Source organism: Salmo salar, chromosome ssa14 (genome assembly GCF_905237065.1).
Source record: "Salmo salar chromosome ssa14, Ssal_v3.1, whole genome shotgun sequence".
Taxonomy (NCBI): Eukaryota; Metazoa; Chordata; class Actinopteri; order Salmoniformes; family Salmonidae; genus Salmo; species Salmo salar.
This window is the reverse complement of record NC_059455.1, coordinates 80,844,541-80,868,123: the sequence shown is the minus strand read 5'-3', so window position 1 is coordinate 80,868,123 and position 23,583 is coordinate 80,844,541. Positions and strand designations below refer to the sequence as shown.

The 23,583-nt window shown below is 46.6% G+C and overlaps 1 protein-coding gene across 1 annotated transcript in view; it reads right to left on the bottom strand.

The window, feature by feature from the left end:
- Nucleotides 1-23,583, bottom strand: part of LOC106570400 (CUB and sushi domain-containing protein 3-like) — a 725,317-nt gene that overhangs the window by 70,598 nt on the left and 631,136 nt on the right. Inside the window, 3 exon segments of the mRNA XM_014142665.2 lie at nt 1,758-1,940; nt 22,184-22,265; nt 22,267-22,358. Coding sequence (XP_013998140.1) covers nt 1,758-1,940; nt 22,184-22,265; nt 22,267-22,358 — 357 coding nt within the window.

Here is a 23,583-nt window from a genome sequence, read left to right as displayed (position 1 = left end):
CTGTTGACAAAAGAGTTGAGAGAAACGACTAGCATCTAGGTAAGAGTGGAATGGTAGGGCAGCCATTGTTGGAGGGATCCTCGTGGATATGACTTATGCAATGTCCAGAGTGGGATTTCAAGAGTTATGGAAGGAGGCTTACGGAAATCAACAAGCAATTTACCATGATTGTGTCCCTGAAACATTTGACCATGTTTCCATATGTGAGGTACTTAGTGAGAATATAAAATAAATCCACATCGCCACTGTCAAAGAAACGTCATTAAGTCATGAGTTAGGGGTTGTGCACTACTATTGAGGGAATACGGGTGGCATTGAGGGAGGGTTGGGCTGAGTGAAATGTGAAATATCAGTCTTTCACAGAGAAAGGGACGTATAACAGACTCCATGATGGATTTCAAATGGAATAAGTATAAATACAAGCTGAGAAGGGCTGATAGAGAAAAATGAGAGAGACAATGAGAGAGAGAGAGAGAGAGAGAGAGAGAGAGCAAGAGAGAGGCAGAGAAAGAGATACAAATAGAGAGAGAAAGCACGAGAGTGAGAGAAAGAGAGAGAAAGAAAGAGATAGAACAAGAAAGCTACATTCAGATAGAGAAAGAGAAAATGGAGCGAGAGAGAGAGAGCGTGCAATGGAGAAAGAGAGAGGTACCCAGTCAGCCTTGTGGAGGAACTGTCTGGCAGGGCCCTCAGGGGCTGAGAAGTTAACAATCTGTAAATCTATTTAACTGCAGAGCTGTAGTGGCTCAGAGGGAAAATGGAGGACAAGCCGTCGTTTCGAGATGACACTAACGCTATCCTGTCACGTTGGAGAGGAGATGAATATGGTGGTTCAGAGGAGCCTGAGGAGAAAGGCGGGTTCTCCTCTGCAGACAGAGAGAGAGACACACACAAAGCATTTGAGGTTGTCTCTGGGTGCCTGACTGCCACGTTTCTCAGTCGTTCGGTAAGTAGAGACACGTTTGAGTACACCTCTTCAATTAAATCTCAGTCCAAGCTCCCTGTTGCCAATTCCCACCTTTCAGAAATGATTCCTGCACAACGGAGGGGAGTGTTTCTAAAGCAGTGTTTTCACACAGTGGGAGGTCGGAGGGAGCAGAGGAAGAGAGGAAAAGGGGAAGAGAAAGCCTCACCATTAGTACTGGCTTGGTGCTGGCAAGCAGGATGTTGTAAAGCGGTGTGGAGGGCTGTCCCAAATGGAACCCCTATTACCTAAATAGTGTACTTCTTTTGACTGGATTCCTGTGGGTTGTGCACCATATAGGGAGTAGGGTGCTATTTGGGATGCAGATGAGGTTTGGGGAGCAGAGCAGAGTGGACAGTTGACTAGCTACATGCTTCTCTCAGCAAACAAGGAGGGAGGTAATGTTCCTGTGTGCTCCTGGTGTGATGGCTTGCCCCGTCTCATCTTATTCAGGGTGTAATGTGATGGTAGCAATAGGAGCTCCTGCAGCGAGAGGTGGCTCCAGCAGGCTATAGTGCTGTTGTGGTGTTGAGATGTCGTGGGACACAGACCGCTACACTGCCACATTCAATTAGCTCTAGGCTGGAGGTGCACAGCCGGAGATGACTGGAGGTGGAAGAGGCTGGAGAGGGGGTGATCAAGCACAGCACAGTGTGTTGCTGGGTTTTCTAACTCTCAGAGATACGTTGGCTGGAAAGGGAATGGTACAGCCACATGTTGGACTCAAAAGACCATAGAGGTTGGGGGATGGAAAGTGTGTGTGTGTGTGATAGGTGTGTGTGTGTTGTCTCACGTTTGCAGAAGGGCTGTGTTCCAGACCAGGTGCCGTTGGGAAAGCACATCCTCTCAGCAGAACCAATCAGCTCATAACCCTCAGAGCAGCTGAACTGGACTTTACTGCGGATCCTGAAGTCACTCTCCTCCCTGCTGCCCTGTGACGGGGTGCCTGGGTCCCCACACGTCCCCTGGGAGTCACCTGCGCAAGCACACGCGCACGCACGCATGCACGCACGCACGCACGCACGCACGCACGCACACACACACACACACACACACACACACACACACACACACACACAGGGAAAAGTAAAAAGATAGAAAGAGTTAAACTTCTGGTGTTTTGTTTACAATCACATGTTCCAAAGGCCATGGAAACAAACCACAACCCTTTTTGTCATTCAAACCAGCGAAGGCACCCGACTCCACTCTGTCTCTTCTGCCCTTTCCCTTTCCCTTCCCTCTGTCCCTTCTGCCCTTTCCCTTTCCCTTCCCTCTGACCCTTCTGCCCTTTCCCTTTCCCTTCCCTCTGTCCCTTCTGCCCTTTCCCTTCCCTTCCCTCTGTCCCTTCTGCCCTTTCCCTTTCCCTTCCCTCTGTCCCTTCTGCGCTTTCCCCTTCCCTTCCCTCTGTCCCTTCTTCCCTTCCCCTTTCCCTTCCCTCTGTCCCTTCTGCCCTTTCCCTTCCCTTCCCTCTGTCCCTTCTGCCATTTCCCTTCCCTTCCCTCTGTCCCTTCTGCGCTTTCCCCTTCCCTTCCCTCTGTCCCTTCTTCCCTTCCCCTTTCCCTTCCCTCTGTCCCTTCTGCCCTTTCCCTTCCCTTCCCTCTGTCCCTTCTGCCATTTCCTTCCCTTCCCTCTGTCCCTTCTGCCCTTTCCCTTCCCCTTCCCTCTGTCCCTTCTGCCATTTCCCTTCCCCTTCCCTCTGTCCCTTCTGCCCCTTCCCTTCCCCTTCCCTCTGTCCCTTCTGCCCTTTCCCTTCCCTTCCCTCTGTCCCTTCTGCCCTTTCCATTCCCTCTGTCCCTTCTACCCTTTCCCTTCCCTCTGTCCCTTCTACCCTTTCCATTTCCCTTCCCTCTGTCCCTTCTGCCCTTTCCCTTCCCTTCCCTCTGTCCCTTCTGCCCTTTCCCTTCCCTCTGTCCCTTCTGCCCTTTCCCTTCCCTCTGTCCCTTCTGCCATTTCCCTTCCCCTTCCCTCTGTCCCTTCTGCCCTTTCCCTTTCCCTTCCCTCTGTCCCTTCTGCCCTTTCCCTTCCCTCTGTCCCTTCTGCCCTTTCCCTTCCCTTTGTCCCTTCTGCCCTTTCCCTTTCCCTTCCCTCTGTCCCTTCTGCCCTTTCCATTCCCTCTGTCCCTTCTGCCCTTTCCCTTCCCTCTGTCCCTTCTGCCATTTCCCTTCCCCTTCCCTCTGTCCCTTCTGCCCTTTCCCTTTCCCTTCCCTCTGTCCCTTCTGCCCTTTCCATTCCCTCTGTCCCTTCTGCCCTTTCCATTCCCTCTGTCCCTTCTGCCCTTTCCCTTCCCTCTGTCCCTTCTGCCCTTTCCCTTCCCTTCCCTCTGTCCCTTCTACCCTTTCCCTTCCCCTTCCCTCTGTCCCTTCTGCCCTTCCCCTTTCCATTCCCTCTGTCCCTTCTGCCCTTTCCCTTTCCCTTCCCTCTGTCCCTTCTGCCCTTTCCCTTTCCCTTCCCTCTGTCCCTTCTGCCCTGTCCATTCACTCTGTCCCTTCTGCCGTTTCCCTTTCCCTTCCCTCTGTCCCTTCTGCCCTTTCCCTTCCCTCTGTCCCTTCTGCCCTTTTCCTTTCCCTTCCCTCTGTCCCTTCTGCCCTTCCCTTTCCCTTCCCTCTGTCCCTTCTGCCGTTTCCCTTTCCCTTCCCTCTGTCCCTTCTGCCCTTTCCCTTCCGTCTGTCCATTCTGCCCTTTCTCTTCCCTCTGTCCCTTCTACCCTTTCCCTTCCCTCTGTCCCTTCTACCCTTTCCCTTTCCCTTCCCTCTGTCCCTTCTGCCCTTTCCCTTCCCTCTGTCCCTTCTCCCCTTTCCCTTTCCCTTCCCTCTGTCCCTTCTGCCCTTTCCCTTCCCTTCCCTCTGTCCCTTCTGCCCTTTCCCCTTCCCTTCCCTCTGTCCCTTCTTCCCTTTCCCTTCCCTCTGTCCCTTCTGCCCTTTCCCTTCCCCTTCCCTCTGTCCCTTCTGCCATTTCCCTTTCCCTTCCCTCTGTCCCTTCTGCCCTTTCCCTTCCCCTTCCCTCTGTCCCTTCTGCCCTTCCCCTTTCCCTTGCCTCTGTCCCTTCTGCCCTTTCCCTTTCCCTTCCCTCTGTCCCTTCTTCCCTTTCCCTTCCCTCTGTCCCTTCTGCCCTTTCCCTTCCCTTCCCTCTGTCCCTTCTGCCCTTTCCCTTTCCCTTCCCTCTGTCCCTTCTGCCATTTCCCTTCCCCTTCCCTCTGTCCCTTCTGCCCTTTCCCTTCCCTCTGTCCCTTCTGCCCTTTCTCTTCCCTCTGTCCCTTCTACCCGTTCCCTTCCCTCAGTCCCTTCTGCCCTTTCCATTCCCTCTGTCCCTTCTGCCATTTCCCTTCCCCTTCCCTCTGTCCCTTCTGCCCTTTCCCTTCCCCTTCCCTCTGTCCCTTCTGCCCTTTCCCTTCCCTTCCCTCTGTCCCTTCTGCCCTTTCCATTCCCTCTGTCCCTTCTGCCCTTTCCCTTCCCTCTGTCCCTTTCCCTTTCCCTTCCCTCTGTCCCTTCTGCCCTTTCCCTTCCCTCTGTCCCTTTCCCTTTCCCTTCCCTCTGTCCCTTCTGCCCTTTCCCTTCCCCTTCCCTCTGTCCCTTCTGCCCTTTCCCTTCCCCTTCCCTCTGTCCCTTCTGCCCTTTCCCTTCCCTTCCCTCTGTCCCTTCTGCCCTTTCCCTTCCCTTCCCTCTGTCCCTTCTGCCCTTTCCCTTCCCTCTGTCCCTTCTGCCCTTTCCATTCCCTCTGTCCCTTCTGCCCTTTCCCTTCCCTCTGTCCCTTTCCCTTTCCCTTCCCTCTGTCCCTTCTGCCCTTTCCCTTCCCCTTCCCTCTGTCCCTTCTGCCCTTTCCCTTCCCTCTGTCCCTTTCCCTTTCCCTTCCCTCTGTCCCTTCTGCCCTTTCCCTTCCCCTTCCCTCTGTCTCTTCTGCCCTTTCCATTCCCTCTGTCCCTTCTGCCCTTTCCCTTCCCCTTCCCTCTGTCCCTTCTGCCCTTCCCCTTTCCCTTCCCTCTGTCCCTTCTGCCCTTTCCCTTCCCTTCCCTCTGTCCCTTCTGCCATTTCCCTTCCCCTTCCCTCTGTCCCTTCTGCCCTTCCCCTTTCCCTTCCCTCTGTCCCTTCTGCCCTTTCCTTCCCCTTCCCTCTGTCCCTTCTGCCCTTTCCCTTCCCCTTCCCTCTGTCTCTTCTGCCCTTTCCATTCCCTCTGTCCCTTCTGCCCTTTCCCTTCCCCTTCCCTCTGTCCCTTCTGCCCTTCCCCTTTCCCTTCCCTCTGTCCCTTCTGCCCTTTCCCTTCCCCTTCCCTCTGTCCCTTCTGCCCTTTCCCTTCCCTCTGTCCCTTCTGCCCTTTCCCTTCCCTCTGTCCCTTCTGCCCTTTCCCCTTCCCTTCCCCCTGTCCCTTCTGCCCTTTCCCTTCCCTCTGTCCCTTCTGCCCTTTCCTCTGTCCCTTCTGCCCTTTCCCTTTCCCTTCCATCTGTCCCTTCTGCCCTTCCCTTCCCTCTGTCCCTTCTGCCCTTTCCTTTCCTCTGTCCCTTCTGCCCTTTCCCTTCCCTTCCCTCTGTCCCTTCTGCCCTTCCCTTCCCTCTGTCCCTTCTGCCCTTTCCCTTCCCTCTGTCCCTTCTGCCCTTCCCTTCCCTCTGTCCCTTCTGCCCTTTCCTTTCCCTCTGTCCCTTCTGCCCTTTCCCTTCCCTCTGTCCCTTCTGCCCTTTCCCTTTCCCTTCCCTCTGTCCTTCGCTGTATTTATTCTGGGTGTAAACTCACAGAAAACCGCCGATAGACACTGATTCACCTCTCACACCTATTCCCCTCTCACATAATTCCTCTCACACCGATTCCTCTCTCACACCATTTCCCCTCTCACACCGATTCCCCTCTCACATGATTCCTCTCATACCGATTCCTCTCTCACACCAATTCCTCTCTCACACCGATTCCCCTCTCACACCGATTCCCCTCTCACATGATTCCTCTGACACCGATTCCCCTCTCACACCGATTCCCTTCTCAAGGGAAATTAATATTCCTGACTGATTCAGGAAGCTGCCCTACATCCCCTCCCCCTCTGTCGACATACAGTGAATTCAGAAAGTATTCAGACCCCTTGACTTTTTCCACATTTTGTTAAGTTACAGCCTTATTCTAATATTGGTTAAATAGTTTTTTTCCCGTCAATCTACACACATTACTTCATAATAACAAAGCAAAAACAGGTTTTTAGATTTTTTTGAAATGTATAAAAAATAAAAAATATCACAATTACATAAGTACTCAGACCCTTTACTCAGTACTTTGCTGAAGCACCTTTGGCAGCGATTACTGCCTCTAGTTGTCACGACTTCCGCCGAAGTCGGCTCCTCTCCTTGGTCGGGCAGCGTTCGGCGATCGACGTCACTGGATTTCTAGCCATCGCCGCTCCATTTTTCTATTATCCATTTGTCTTGTCTTGTTTCCATACACACCTGGTTATCATTTCCCCAATCAATCTACTTGTATTTAACCCTCTGTTTCCCATCATGTTTTGTGTGTAATTGTTTCATGTTTTTCGTGGTGTTTGATTTACGCGCTTTACTTTGGTTATGTTCCGTGGTTTTGAGCGCAATTTTATTTATGTAGTGCTCTCGTATTTTGGAACTATAATAAAGTGCGCTTGGTTACATTTCGCTTATCTCCTTCTTGGGTATGACACCACAAGCTTGGCACACCTGTATTTAGGGAGTTTCTCCAATTCTTCTCTGCAGATCCTCTCAACCTCTGTCAGGTTGGATAGGGAGTGTCGTTGCACAGCTATTTTCAGGTCTCTCCAGAGATGTTCGATTGGGTTCAAGTCTGCACTATGGCTGGGCCCCTCAAGGATATTCCTGCGTTGTCTTGGCTGTGTGCTTAGGGTCGTTGGTGAACCTTAACCCCAGTCTGAGGTCCTGAGCGCTCTGGAGCAGGTTTTCATCAAGGATCTCGCTGTACTTTGCGCCATTCATCTTTCCATCGATCCTGACTAGTCTCCCAGTCCATGATGCTGAAAAACATGCTGCCACCACCATGCTTCACCGTAGGGATGGTACCAGGTTTCCTCCAGACGTGATAGTTGGCATTCAGGCCAAAGAGTTCAATCTTGGTTTCATCAGACCAGATAATCTTGTGTCTTGGCCACTTGGCCACTCTACCAAGAAGGCCTGATTGATGGATTGCTGCAGAGATGGTTATCCTTCTGGAAGGTTCTCCCATCTCCACAGAGGAACTCTGGAGCTTTGTCAGAGTGACCATAGGGTTCTTGGTCACCTCCCTTACCAAGGCCCTTCTCCCCCGATTGCTCAGTTTGGCTGGCAGGCCAGCTCAAGGAAGAGTCTTGGTGGTTCCAAACTTCTTTTTTAAGAATGATGGAGGCCATTGTGTTCTTGGGGACCTTCAATGCTGCAGAAATGTTTTGGTACCCTTCCCCAGATCTGTGCCTCAACACAATGCTGTGTCGGAGCACTACGGACAATTCCTTCAACCTCATGGCTTGGTTTTTGCTCTGACATACACTGTCAACTGTGGGATCTTATATAGACAGGTGTGTGCCTTTCCAAATCATGTCCAATCAATTGAATTTTCAACAAGTGTTCTCCAATCAAGTTGTAGAAATATCTTAAGGATGATCAATGGAACCATGATGCACCTGAGCTCCATTTCGAGTCTCATAGCAAAGGGTCTGAATACTTATGTAAATAAGGTATTTCTGTTTTTAATAAATTAGCAAAAATGTCTAAAAACCTGTTTTCCCTTTGTCATTACGGAGTATTGTGTGTAGATTGATGAGGATTTTATTTATTTAATCCATGTTAGAATAAGGCTGTAATGTAACAAAATTTGGAAAAAGTGAAGGGGTCTGAATACTTTCCAAATGCACCACAGCTCCTAGCCATATTCTGGATCCCAAATAGCACCCTATTCCCTATGTAGTGCACTACTTTTGACCGGGGCTCATAGGGTTCCGGTCAAATTTAGTGCACTACATAGGGAATAGGGTGCCATTTGAGATGGATCACAGAGACAGACACAGACAAACACAGAAGTCAACACTGCTGATGTGGAAATGACCACCTGAAAGTAATGGAGGCCATACAACCAGGATCTAGGAGATAGGGGACTGTGTGTGTGTGCTAGTTTGTGTGTGTGTGTTCGTGTGTTCGTGTGTGTGTGTGTGTGTGTGAGTATGGCCAAGACAGTAATCCGAGCTGTTAGAGGAGACTGGGCGACAATACAGGACTGTCCACTCCAAACACTCATTCAGACAAAATGGTATCTCTGTCAAATGGCTCAAGTACATTGAGATACTTATGTCTCATCAGTAACATATAAATCTGTCTCTGATGCAACACAAAATATTGGAAAGTCAAGGGTTGAGAGAACTTAGACAAAGTGCAATTGGTATCCATATGAGATTAACAACAAATTGTTATAAAAAATGAAGTACAAGTCAGAAAAATATTCGTAAAAAAGAATATATCCATCCATAAAAATATTTATGATATCTATTCTTGTCTTATCCAGACAAATACCCAATGTTTCTACCCTGTTTGCATAACCAAAGCATCCCAGTGTGGACCTCATTGTTCGTTCCATAAATAAGTAATCATTTATTAACAATGTTAGCTACTTTAGTACACTTGACTCATCCCCTTGGTCAAATCTAATGTAGCAGCAGACTGACTGTGATCCCAGGCTTGAGTGCAGCTGACACACACACACACACACACACACACACACACACACACACACACACACACACACACACACACACACACACACACACACACACACACACACACACACACACACACACACACACACACACACACACACACAGAGCTAGGTACTGTAGGCAATAGGCAGTATTCAGACAGGCAGGCGGTAGTGTCCCTGGCAGTGGCAGCCCAGGGGACAGACCGAAGTGTCGTCTATTAAAGAGTTGCAGGCCTGTTTGCTTTACATACTAATACGCCAGCAGGCCACTTTCACAGCTTAGCGAAAATCCTTCCCACCGATGCCCCCGTATCCCTCCACCACCCAGTTCTCAGGAATGAACTACTTTACCGCTCAGTGCCGTGGAGGGTTATGTTATACACTGGGATGTTAATATTATATAGACCTACCTAGTGTTATACAGTATACCTCCTTGCAGTGGACACGTATGACCGTGTAAGCTGAAGTCATATGAGTAAGCTGCAATTGAAAGGGCATTGTTGTGTTGTAGCTCCACACATACCTAGCGTATATATCCCTGCCCTAGTCCCTATAGACATGTACAGTATGACTGTGAAAGCTGAAGTGATGTAGGTATAAGCCACACTTGAAAGGGCCTTGTGCGTCTTGGTTATAAATGTTCATCTGGGGGTACTATGGAGTAACAGAGATGTGCAAGCCTTTAAAACACACACACACACACACACACACACACACACACACACACACACACACACACACACACACACACACACACACACACACACACACACACACACACACACACACACACACACACACACAATGTACTGTAGCAGGACATGGGGGGGGGGCACAAATAGTGTACACTTTATAAGGGGATAGATGTAGCTTTACAGGCATAATATATGTCATAAGGTACAGTCTGCTGGAGACACATGCTACTGATGCATCCTTTTTACTGCCCTTATTTCAGTGGGACTGAATACAGCCCTCGGGACAGATATGATAGGATATGACACTGTGTGGTGGCTTCAAGGTAAGGTGTGTGAGAGTCTTGATTGGTGTGTGTTTGTGTGGGCTTGTGTTTGCCAAGTTTTTGTGTGTACAAATGTGTATGTGTATTTGTGGACATGTCTGCTTGAATGTCATTTTTACTTTCTGTTTGAGTGAGAACCCGTGTGTGTGTGTGTGTGTGTGTGTGTGTGTGTGTGTGTGTGTGTGTGTGTGTGTGTGTGTGTGTGTGTGTGTGTGTGTGTGTGTGTGTGTGTGTGTGTGTGTGTGTGTGTGTGTGTGTGTGTGTGTGTGGGTGTATGTGTGTGCCCCTACAGAACTGTATGTGTATGTAGCTGCTGGGCGTATGCATGTGTGCCATGCTCCATTTCCTCCGTTATCCCCCTGGCAGCGAGCGACTCTGGCTGGCTGGCTGGCTGAGGTGGGGGTGGGGGACGGGTTCAGGTTCCCAGGAGTGTGCTCCGTCAGGGAGAATGTGCTGACCAAGCTAGGCTGGGCTGAGGCTCCAAGGACAAGGGGAGGGTATTGCTGTATTAGCTGTTCCAGCAGGGCTGTGGTACTCATCTACAAAGGCAGCGCCGAGACCCACCTAACCACCAGACACAGAGATGGAGATGGACAGGGTAGGGAGAGGGAGCAATAGACAGTAGAGGGAGAGGAGGGAGAGGGGGGGAGAGAGAGAAGGAGAAAGGGAGAGACGGATAGAGATGGAGAGAGGGAGAAGGAGAGGGCTGGCTGTCACACACAGTGATACACAGCATCAGCTCTAGACAGCGAGCAGAGACAAACACAACACAGGCCTTCAACCGACCACTGGGGAGAAAAAAGGAATATACAGTATGTGCCATTTGGGTAGACACTTTTATCCAAAGTCCATCATTATTTTTTGTATGGGTCGTCCTGGGAATTGAACAGAGAACCCTGGTGTTGTATGTGCTATGCTCTACCAACTGAGCCATACACAAACAGGATAGAGGGAGGTGAAAAAGGGAATAGGTGAGGTAAAAGTAATCTCCCTGGTGTTATGTCACAAAAGAGTCTGTGACATTGTATTCTTCACAGAACTTCCTCGGTGATCTCTAATCTCAAACAGGGCACTTCTTCTGTAGTCTCTTCATAAGAAGCTAGCTCTATGCCACCAGTACAGACAAAGGGGGAATTAAATACTCTCTAGAATGCATTGGTCTCTCAAAATAACTATGTTCTTTATTCTAAAAGAAAGCTTGGTCAGCCAACAGGGGAAAAGACAGAGCCTCCCTTTCACATGATAGCATACAGTGCCTTCGGAAAGTATTCAGACCCCTTGACTTTTTCCACATTTTGTTCCGTTACAACCTTATTCTAAAATGGATTAAATTGTTTTCTACACACAATACCCCATAATCAGTGCTTCATTTGAGCCGGATCGTGCAGGAACAGGATCCGGAACCTCTCATATTTGAATTTGTTTGTTCCGGCACCTATTTTCCCGGATCCGGTACCTCTCGCGGCATAATTTATTCATTGTTTCACTGTTCGCACTGTAGACATTCTAATAAAAGCGATCGGCGTTAAATCAAGTTGCCTCCTCGTTATTTCTCCCTCCCCCCAGGAAGACCATCATGTAAAAGCACAGTGATAATTCTGTGTAATCATCCTATCCTGCCACACTGATTCCAGACCTGCTCTCTTATTTGTACATAGAGGGATTTTTGGGGGGCCGGTGGGGTAAGTAACTGATATTGACACAGGTCTTGGTAGTGGTGTTCAGCTAGAGAAGAGGTCCCTATGTAATCACATTACGTAGCCTAGGCTAGTTGTCTCCCTACTGAATTTGAATTGTGGGAAAGACAAATAAAAAATGGATAAGAAAAGGCAATCGAGTTTGATGAAATTTTTCATGTCCAAAAATCCAGAGAAAGATGGTGAATGGAACCCCAGAACGAGCCAGAGAACCGTCAGTGCCGGAGGAGAGGAGTGAGGGGTAAACTGTTCCTGATGGCGATGCTAATCCTGCCAGTTCAGCATCACCACCGGCACCTCCACTAGCTAGTAGGCCTGCTAGTGAGTCAGACTCAGAGGGAGACAGGGAGCTGGTGGGGCAGTGCATCCACCAACTAAGATGCTCGGAGCAGGTGCAATTTGCAGTTTAAGAAGGAGCAAACGTAGAACCCCTAGCTTGTCACACAGAATTAAAAGTTGTGTGGTACAACATGCAAAAAGGATAGGAGCTTGGGTCTTGAAACCACTGGAGGGATTCAACTAGCAAAAGAGTGGGTGGGATGTACAGTAAATTAACATCCTATGCCTCAGACATAAAAAAACAACAACAAAGAGCACTCACAAAAAAGGTTTTTGAACATGCCCAAACCAAGGTGCATTTGGTGGCAGCAAGCATTTACATTTACATTTACATTTAAGTCATTTAGCAGACGCTCTTATCCAAGGCTAAAGAGGACACCCAGGTTATAGTTCACACTCAAAATGAAAAAAATAGACACAACAGCCAGAGTCTTCAGAACAGCCTTAGAAGGGGACTAAATGTCACAGCCACAGGCCCGCTCATGACTTTGAGCAAGAAATCGACTTTCATGAGTTAAATGGACTTGACATAGGGAGAGCTGTTGTGGAAGGTTTTGAAAACTAATGTAGAATTTTTTTTTCTTTACAAGCTTGTTCTGTACTGTGATCGTAATCTGAATATGTCCTTCATATTATCACATAGGCAGGAGACCTATATATTCTTGTATGTGTGTTCTGCTGTAGTCTACATTGATCTATCTTATTTGAAGTTAAATTCCGATATTGTGATATTTGTTCTACTGCTACATTGACGTCTTGAAAAGTACATGAAATTCAGGTATTGTAAACCCCACAACTGAGTATGTGTGCATATGCATATGGCGGGTGTTCTGCAGTGTCATCTAAATATAATAGAAAGAAATTCAGACTTGTGTAATATCAGAAATTCGAACTTGTGTAAGCCCGGCAGCTATACTCAAGTATATGGGCATACTGCATTGATATCTAAAATGCTTTGAATTAATCAGTACCTTGGAGAGTGCTGTCCATTTCAGCACCATAGACAGTAGCCTAATTGGCTGTTTACTTTGCCTGCTGCGCTGCCACGTTGTGTTTCACACTTTTTTTCTCAATGTGTTTCGGTACCTCAGAGCCCACCGGACCCCCCTTGCCCACTATGTGTTCCAGGACCTCTACAAATTAAGCACTACCCATAATGACAAAGTTTTTAGAAATGTTTGCAAATATATGCAACATTTAAAACTGAAATATAACATTTACATAAGTATTCAGACCCTTTACTCAGTACTTTGTTGAAGCACCTTTGGCAGCAATTACAGCCTTGAGTCTTCTTGGGTATGATGCTACAAGCTTGGCACACCTGCATTTGGGGAGTTTCTCCCATTCTTCTCTGCAGATCCTCTCAAGCTCTGTCAGGTTGGATGGGAGCGTCGCTGCACAGCTATTTTCAGGTCTCTCCAGAGATGTTCGATCGGGTTCAAGTACGGGCTATGGCTGGGCCCCTCAAGGATATTCAGAGACCTGTCCTGAAGCCCCTTCTGTGTTGTCTTGGCTGTGTGCTTAGGGTCGTTGATCCTTTGCCCCAGTGTGAGGTCCTGAATGCTCTGGAAGAGGTTTTCATCAAGGATCTCTCCCTCGATCCTGACTAGTCTCCCAGTCCCTGCCGCTGAAAAATATCCCCACAGCATGATGCTGCCACTACCATGCTTCACCGTAGGGATGGTGCCAGCTAACCTGCAGATGTGACGCTTGGTATTCAGGCCAAAGAGTTCAATCTTGGTTTCATCAGACCAGAGAATCTTGTTTCTCATGGTCCGAGAGTCCTTTTGGTGCCTTTTACTGAGGAGTGGCTTCTGTCTGGCCACTCTACCATAAAGGCCTGATTGGTAGAGTGCTGCATGGTTGTCCTTGTGGAAGGTTCTCCCATTTCTACAGAAGAACTCTGGAGCTCTGTCAGAGTGACCATTGGGTTCTTGGTCACCTCTCTGACCAAGTCCCTTCTCCCCCAATTGCTCAGATTGGCCGGGCGGCCAGCTCTAGGAAGAGTCTTGGTAGTTTCAAACTTCTTCCATTTAAGAATGATGGAGGCTATTGTGTTCTTGGGGCCCTTCAATGAAGGGAATGCAGAAATGTTTTGGTACCCTTCCCCAGATCTGTGCCTCGACACACTCCTGTCTCGGAGCTCTACTGACAATTCCTTCAACCTCATGGCATGGTTTTTGCTCTGACATGCACAGACATAGAATACCTCACAATCAAATTCCCGACTGTATTACCTCCAAAGAGAATTCTCTTCGGATATAGTCACAGCCATGTATATACCCCCTCAAGACGATACCACGACGGCCCTCAAAGAACTTCACTGGACGTTATGCAAACTGGAAACCACATATCCTGAGGCCGCATTTATTGTGGCTTAGAATTTTAACAAAGCAAATTTGAGGAAAACACTACCGAAGTTCTATCAACACATTGACTATAGTACTCATGATGCTAAAACACTCGACCACTGCTACTCCAACTTCCGGGGTGCCTACAAGGCCCTCCCTCGTCCTCCCTTCGGCAAATCTGATCACGACTCCATTTTGCTCCTCCCTTCCTATAGGCAGAAACTCAAACAGGAAGTACCCATGCTGAGGACTATTCAACACAATAAAGTCTCAATAAAATCTCAAAATACCCCAAAAATATATTTAAAAACAATGTATGCAAGTGCAATGATTTGTTAATTTAATTTTGCCAAAATAATGTAAATCCAACTTAAAGCTGCAATATGTAACTTTTTGGGTGACCCGACCAAATTCACATAGTGTGTTAAAGATCTGCCATTCTCATTGAAAGCAAGTCTAAGAAGCAGTAGATCTGTTCTATGTGCGCTATTCCCATGCTTCCCGGTCTTAAGTTTCGTTTTTACTTTACTTTCGGTTTTGTACATTGGCTTCAAACAGCTGATAAAATAATATTTTTGGTTATGGAAAATATATATATATATATATAAATGTATATATTGCCTCCACTGGGGGTAGTGCACTGTGACTTATTTCCTCCACTGGGGGTAGTGCACTGTGACTTATTTCCTCCACTGGGGGTAGTGCACTGTGACTTATTTCCTCCACTGGGGGTAGTGCACTGTGACTTATTTCCTCCACTGGGGGTAGTGCACTGTGACTTATTTCCTCCACTGGGGGTAGTGCACTGTGACTTATTTCCTCCACTGGGGGTAGTGCACTGTGACTTATTTCCTCCACTGGGGGTAGTGCACTGTGACTTATTTCCTCCACTGGGGGTAGTGCACTGTGACTTATTTCCTCCACTGGGGGTAGTGCACTGTGACTTATTTTCTCCACTGGGGGTAGTGCACTGTGACTTATTTCCTCTACTGGGGAGGAAGATGGGCCAGTGCACTGGTGCACTTTACCCTGGCCCGTCTATGGAGGGGAGCAGTCACATCGGTTTCTCAGGCCACTTGGACACTATAGAAGCACACACACATCCTCATTTGATCTAAAGCTTTTCCCTAAAGAAGGCTTCTGTTTTCAGTTTTTATTTAAACATTTTTTTTTTTATTAGTAAGGCTTCTTTTGCTGGGGCTTAAGATCCTGCTTCTCACTGGACAGCAAAGCAAACTAAGGGTCTCTGATTCAGAGAAATCATAATGCTTCAGTAATGAGAACAATGGAAGGAGAGAGAGAGACAAAAAGGGAGAAAGAGACAGGGAGGTGACGGAGGAGAAAGAGAGGGAGAGAAAGAGAGAGAGAACAATATTCCCATTTGCAACTCATGGCTTTCCATTTCTCTGTCCCTGGCTGTGTCTTTTTCTGGGTCAGGTCTCTCAGAAGTGAACAGGCACCATACACTGTCCAGGGGGATGGGGAGGAGCTGGTGTCTGCATTTTTATTTTATGGGTCATGGACACTTAATGAAGGTTTAATGGATGAACAGAGACCTAGAGCAGGTGAGGCTTTGTGTGTGTGTGTGTGTGTGTGTGTGTGTGTGTGTGTGTGTGTGTGTGTGTGTGTGTGTGTGTGTGTGTGTGCATGAAGGTGCTCTCTGTGCATCACTAGGTCTGCAGGACCTAGGAATCAGAGAGAGACTTGTAGTTGAGAGATAGAGACCGGACAGGAGAGGAGGAGAGGAGCCACATGGGAGTAGAGGGGGCGGAGGAGAGCACTGGAAATAGGGCAGGACTGATTAGCCTAAAGAAGAGAGGAGCTTGGAGGGAAACACAAAGTGTTTCAGACCACCCCTCAACGAGCACACCCCACACCCCAAGTGATTAGCAAGCACCATCTGTGTTGAAAACGACTTGTGCCCAAAACAGAGAAACCCCCAAACACAGACAGACACGTCATTTTAGCCTAATTTAGAAGACTGAACACATGCAAAACTCAAGTCATCATCATACTGCAAATAAAACAGCTAATTGTTATTAAGTATACTCATAACGTCATGACATATAAATGCTGATACTTCATAAAGGGCTTTACAGATTCATGTATTTATGTTTATCTGATAGTCAGTTTCCCCAAAGAGACACTCACACAAAGTAAATTAAGCATTAAGATAAATAGTGCATCATGTCCAAATCATCCGAAAGTATCTAAAATTGATTGTGAAGCTCAACAAAGACTCTTATAGATGTTTTGAACATGATGTGCGAAAAATTGCAATATCGGTCCCATGACTTTGAATGGGATTTGTGCCACAAATGCTAAATCGTTAGCATGTGGGAAAAAAACAGGGAATTAAACTAAAGCATGGATTGCTGTCATACCTTGTCCATAGACTGCTTAAAGGGAAAGGAAACCAATGTCATTTTGTAATTATGGGTAAACTATCCCTTTAAGAGAGCTGTTGAGCGAGGGAGAAGTAAGGGAATAAATCTACTCTGAAATCAAAATCAAATCAAATTTATTGGTTGCGTATACAGACTTGCAGATGTTATCGCAGGTGTAGTGAAATGCTTGTGTTTCTAGCTCCAAATGTGCAGTACTATCTAACAATACAATAACCAAAAGAAATATCAGAATGAGCAATATCAGAACGAGCAATGTCAGTCAGGAATATATATAGAGGACCAGTCAAATGTTTGGACACACCTACTCATTCAAGGGTTTTTCTTTTTTTTTTCTTCTATTTTCTACATTGTAGAATAATGGTGAAGACATCAAAACTATGAAATAACGCATATTGAATCATGTAGTCAGAGGCAGATTTAGGTATAGGCGACATGGGCAGCCAGGGCGGCATCATGCCGGGGGCGGCACGGGGCGCCCGCACCAAAACATTCGAATGGCGACATTTGTGCGATCGGCTTTCTATCGCTCATTTGCACGTCACGTCAGTGATATCATGTCACCATGTGGGACTGTGGGTCAATTAACCTTGTCGGAGTAGGAGCCCTGATTCCAGTTTGTCAGTTAGCAGGCTACTGCCTGGAAATGTCTCCCACTCAGAAGTACAAGATGGTGAGGGAGGCGGGGGTAGGTAGATCTCATGTCTCCCCACTGGAAGTCCAAGGTAGGGGGAGCGGGGGAATCTATCAAATAGCGCACCTCTAACTTTGTACAGTACTAATGCAATTAGTCAAATCAGTCACACTACGAAATGCTACCAAATAAACCACAATTCATTTATAATACTGTGAATATATAGTTTCACAGAAATATTGTTGCATTTTGTGTGAAATCGTTAAGAATAATACAAAACCAAGGGCACTGATGGGGTGGTTCGCCCAGGGAGCCATACAAGCTAGAACTGCCACTGCATGTAGTAACCAAAAAAGTGTTAAACAAATCAAAATATTCTGCTCAAAAAAATAAAGGGAACACTTAAACAACACATCCTAGATCTGAATGAAAGAAATAATCTTATTAACTACTGTTTTCTTTACATAGTTGAATGTGCTGACAACAAAATCACACAAAAATAATCAATGGAAATCCAATTTATCAACCCATGGAGATCTGGATTTGGAGTCACACTCAAAATTAAAGTGGAAAACCACACTACAGGCTGATCCAACTTTGATGTAATGTCCTTAAAACAAGTCAAAATGAGGCTCAGTAGTGTGTGTGGCCTTCACGTGCCTGTATGACCTCCTTACAACGCCTGGGCATGCTCCTGATGAGGTGGCGGATGGTCTCCTGAGGGATCTCCTCCCAGACCTGGACTAAAGCATCCGCCAACTCCTGGACAGTCTGTGGTGTAACGTGGCGTTGGTGGATGGAGCGAGACATGATGTCCCAGATGTTCTCAATTGGATTCAGGTCTGGGGAACGGGCGGGCCAGTCCATAGCATCAATGCCTTCCTCTTGCAGGAACTGCTGACACACTCCAGCCACATGAGGTCTAGCATTGTCTTGCATTAGGAGGAACCCAGGGCCAACCGCACCAGCATATGGTCTCACAAGGGGTCTGAGGATCTCATCTTGGTACCTAATGGCAGTCAGGCTACCTCTGGTGAGCACATGGAGGGCTGTGCGGCCCCCCAAAGAAATGCCACCCCACACCATAACTGACCCACCACCAAACCGGTCATGCTGGAGGATGTTGCAGGCAGCAGAACGTTCTCCACGGCGTCTCCAGACTCTGTCACGTCTGTCACATGTGCTCAGTGTGAACCTGCTTCATCTGTGAAGAGCACAGGGCGCCAGTGGCGAATTTGCCAATCTTGGTGTTCTCTGGCAAATGCCAAACGTCCTGCACGGTGTTGGGCTGTAAGCACAACCCCCACCTGTGGACGTCGGGCCCTCATACTACCCTCATGGAGTCTGTTTCTAAACGTTTGAGCAGACACATGCACATTTGTGGCCAAACCAGATGGGATGGCGTATCGCTGCAGAATGCTGTGGTAGCCATGCTGATTAAGTGTGCCTTGAATTCTAAATAAATTACTGACAGTGTCACCAGCAAAGCACCTCCACACCATCACACCTCCTCCTCCATGCTTCACGGTGGGAACCATTCATGCAGAGATCATCTGTTCACCTACTCTGCATCTCACAAAGACACGGCGGTTGGAACCAGAAATCTCACATTTTGACTCATCAGACCAAAGGACGTATTTCCACCGATCTAATGTCCATTGCTCATGTTCCTTGGTTCAAGCAAGTCTCTTCTTCTTATTGGTGTCCTTTAGTAGTGGTTACTTTGCAGAAATTCGACCATGAAGGCTTGATCCATGCATTCTCCATGAACAGTTGATGTTGAGATGTGTCTGTTACTCAAACTCTGTGAAGTATTTATTTGGGCTGCAATTTCTGAGGCTGGTAACTATAATGAACATATCCTCTGCAGCAGAGGTAACTCTGGGTCTTCCTTTCCTGTGGCGGTCCTCATGGGAGCCAGTTTCATCATAGTGCTTGATGGTTTTTGCGACTGTACTTGAAGAAACGTTCCAAATTCTTGACATTTTCCTGATTGACTGACCTTCATGTCTTAAAGTATTGATGGACTGTCGTTTCTCTTTGATTATTTAAGTTGTTCTTGCAAAAATATGGACTTGGTCTTCCACCAAATAGGTCTATATTCTGTATACCACCCCGACCTTGTCATAACACAACTGATTGGCTCAAACGCATTAAGAAGGAAAGAAATTCCACAAATGAAATTTTAACAAGACACACCTGTTAATTGAAATGCATTCCAAGTGACTACCTCATGGAACTGGTAGAGAAAATGCCAAGAGTGTGCAAAGCTGTCATCAAGACAAAGGGTGGCTACTTTGAAGAATTTCAAATATAAAATATATTTTGATTTGTTTAACACTTTTTTGGTTACTACATGATTCCATATGTGTTATTTCACAGTTTTGATGTATTCACTACTATTCCACAATGTAGAAAATGTTTCAAGAGCTGAAATAAAAGATCTCAGAAATTTTCCATATGCATAAAAAGCTTATTTCTCTCAAATTTTGTGCACAAATTTGTTTACATCCCTGTTAGTGAGTATTTTATCATTCGGAGGGCGTATGTCTGAGGAGTATTTCTGTCTGTAATAAAGCCCTTTTCTGTGAAAAACTCATTCTAATTGGCTGGGCCTGGCGCCCCAGTGGTGGGGCCTATGCCCTCCCAGGCCCACCCATGGCTGCGCTCCTGCCCAGTCATGTGTAATCCATAGAATCTTTGAAATTGTTGAATGTTGCGTTTAGATTTTGTTCAGTATATATATATATATATATATATAAATGTATAGACATTACGGACAGTATATGAATAGAAAAGTTATCTCTGTCTATCTCCTACCCATACGTTCACATCACTCTCAGTTAGAAGAGGTGAGACTGTCTGCTTGTGTTCTTATATCTCACAGCAGCATAGGCAGCTTTAGGTCCACTGCGCACACAGCTGAACTCTTCACACTACTCAATAACAGGGTTAGCTAGGGGAGGTTTACACACTGTTAAACCCTTCACACTACTCAATAACAGGGTTAAATAGGGGAGGTTTACACACTGTTAAACCCTTCACACTACTCAATAACAGGGTTAGCTAGGGGAGGTTTACACACTGTTAAACCCTTCACACTACTCAATAACAGGGTTAAATAGGGGAGGTTTACACACTGTTAAACCCTTCACACTACTCAATAACAGGGTTAAATAGGGGAGGTTTACACACTGTTAAACCCTTCACACTACTCAATAACAGGGTTAGCTAGGGGAGGTTTACACACTGTTAAACCCTTCACACTACTCAATAACAGGGTTAGCTAGGGGAGGTTTACACACTGTCAAACCCTTCACACTACTCAATAACAGGGTTAAATAGGGGAGGTTTACACACTGTTAAACACTTCACACTACTCAATAACAGGGTTAGCTAGGGGAGGTTTACACACTGTTAAACCCTTCACACTACTCAATAACAGGGTTAGCTAGGAGAGGTTTACACACTGTTAAACCCTTCACACTACTCAATAACAGGGTTAGGTAGGGGAGGTTTACACACTGTTAAACCCTTCACACTACTCAATAACAGGGTTATAGATTGATGGAAGAGACCTACTACAGGGAAATATATCTGTGATGTTGGATTCAAAACTCTTTTTGACTTCTTCACTCAATAACCATCTTCTGTATTGAAGGTAAATACCTGTCTCTCTTTTCTCTTTCAACTGTCTCAAACGTTGTATCTTGGCCAATGACTCACTTTGGGGAATAATCAACCAGACAAGAAAGAGAAAGAAAGAAGGTGAGAGAGCACGAGAGAGACAGGACGAGAGAACTAGCGATGCTCCCAGGGGAGATGAGGGTGAGATGATTCCTTTGCAATCTGCCGTAGGGAAAAGCAGATGGCATATCATCTCAATAAAAGAGGGACAGCAAACTAACCAGTAGTTCCCACAGATCAATTACCTGTCCAAAGACCGCTCTGCCTGCATCCCAAATGGTATCTTATTCCCTACATAGGGCACTACTTTTGACCAATGGGTTTCTGATTAAAAGTAGTGCTCGACACAGTAAATAGGCTGTCATTTGGGATGCAAGTCCAACAAGAGAAGAAATAAAGAGGCCCTCATTATCCAGGGAATGACATCCTTCTACGGCTGAAAAAAAATAACTTTAGCTGCAAATGTATTTCCCCACCATACCCCATCCTGATGGGGTTGGTGCAATCTTTAATTAAATGGAGCCATATAACGATTTCCCTGCACATTGCGCCACATCATAATGTATCTATTTAGCTACAGTACTTTACATATTGAGTGGAAGAATAGGAAGAAGAAGAGGAGGAAGGAGAAAGAAGCTATTTCTTGGGCGGTAGGAATGCGTGGTAACTTTGTCTGTGTGTGTGAGAGAGAGAGAGAGAGAGGGGGGAGGGAGGGAGGGGAGGGAGGGAGGGGGAGGGACAGAGGGAGAGGGGGAGAAAAAGAGCAGAGGAAGAGGTACAAAGGGCATAGAGAATAAGGAAAGGAGACAGAGAGAGAGAGCGAGAGAGAAAGAGAGAGCGAGAGTGAGAAAGCGAGAGATGGACATTGTGTTGTGAAGAAAGGACAGTTGTGGCTATTCTAGCTAGCTGTGGTTGTGTTGACGTCAGGGCTCCAGGCACAACACCCACGCTAGGGTGAAGAGGGTGAACTCTCTTGCCCACATGTTAGTCAATGCCTCTCGTTTCTTCTATTCTGCTGGAACCAATGTGTTGCTCCACCACCTCTTTTAAATCCTCCTCCACTATTATGAGCTATCTTTATACTTCTTCAGTTATTATTTACAAGTCCTCGATATGACCTTCTCTCTCTTTGTCTCTGTCCGATTATAGCTTTTGCCATGTACGTATGCGTGTATAAAAAAAGGTATTATCAAAAAAAAGGACAAAAACTGATAAATGAAGATATGATCATTTGAGCTTCGTCAACGTGACAAAGCTGACCAGAAAATCCAAGCCTTGAAATCGTCATATGGTGCACAACATAAAGTTGACTAAGTCATTTTTACCTTGGACAACCTGTGTCCCAAACACACAGACACAGCCACCCCCCACACACTCACAACCCCCCCTGTATGTAAAGGACTTACCTGAGCAAAAGGGCATGGGTGCGCTCCAGTGGCCGTTGAGCTGGCAGGTGCGCGCCGACTCGCCCTTCAGCTGGCGCCCCCCCTATGCATGTGTAGCGAACCGTAGAGCCGAAGGTGAATTTATCCCCGTTCAGCTGGCCGTTGGGAGGGGACCCGGGGTGACCACAGTCCACCACTGGAGGAGAGAGACACACACAAGATGGATGCTGTCAGCTCAGAGTGCTGACAGGGCTAATGTAGTGGAAGGTACTGTCGTCACTCTCTAGAGGATTGAGGCCACACACTGTGTCTGTGTCCCAAATGGCACCCTATTCACTATACAGTGCACTACTTTTGACCAGGGCCTATAGGGTAGTGCACTATATAAGGAATAGGGTTCCATTTCAGACACAGCCTGTATGTAAGCAATAAAGATAGCTAGAACAAGATGTAAACTATAGTTCGAACACTGTTCTAGTCTACTTCTCCTCGTTGAGGGGAATACTGTATCATACAAACTACTTAGAATACACACTATAGGCCAGTTTCCCGGACACAGATTAAGCCTAGTCCTGGACTACAAAAAGTGCTTTTACGTCCAGGACTAGGTTTATTCTGGGTTCCGGGAAACCCATCCAAAATATCCAGTACCTCTGCTCATAGAATAAGACCACTGTACTAGCTTCACCACGATAAAAATACAGTACTAGCACTTAAGCTCATAATGGCAACGTTCCAAAGTAGACGGTACTGTCCTCATCCTTTGTAATCATTCTTTGATCCTTTTTCACTTAGTAAATTATCAAGGCCAGGGTGCTAAAATAATCAAATGATTTTTTCAAATATTCACCCCACAATGTGCTACAATCAGCAAGTTTACTTTAAACTTTCTCCTCTTTTGTCTGTCACTGGCCTATAAAAAGTGAGCAGGTCCGGTATTAACATGCTAATTCAGCAGAAAGGACGAGGCGTGTCTAAATGAAAGGAACGTTTTGGACATGGTGTCGATGTCACAGCGGGGTGGATCAAACAGAGAAGAAGGCATGGAGGGAGAAAGAACGTTCATTCATCTTGCCGAAGGTTTTTTCATCCCTTTTAAAACACATCGCAACAGGAACACCAAACTGATTGGGCCTTAGTAGAGCTAACTTATGATACGGTTTAAGGGAAAACAGTAGGCTACACATCATAGTTCAATAAGGTTGGGATTGGGTTCAAATTTCAAAGGAAGGGCACCGATTGGAGCACACAGCTATGCCCCTCAGCCAGTAGGAGGCCCAGGTTGTGTTTGGAACACTGAGACAGCCAGTAGGAAACCTTGAAGCCCTGTGTTTAAAGTAGATGTTTAGACATGCCAGGTTGCCAGTACAGCTGGTGTCTAATGCAGCTTATTTTGAGGAGGATGTTGAAGATACACACCA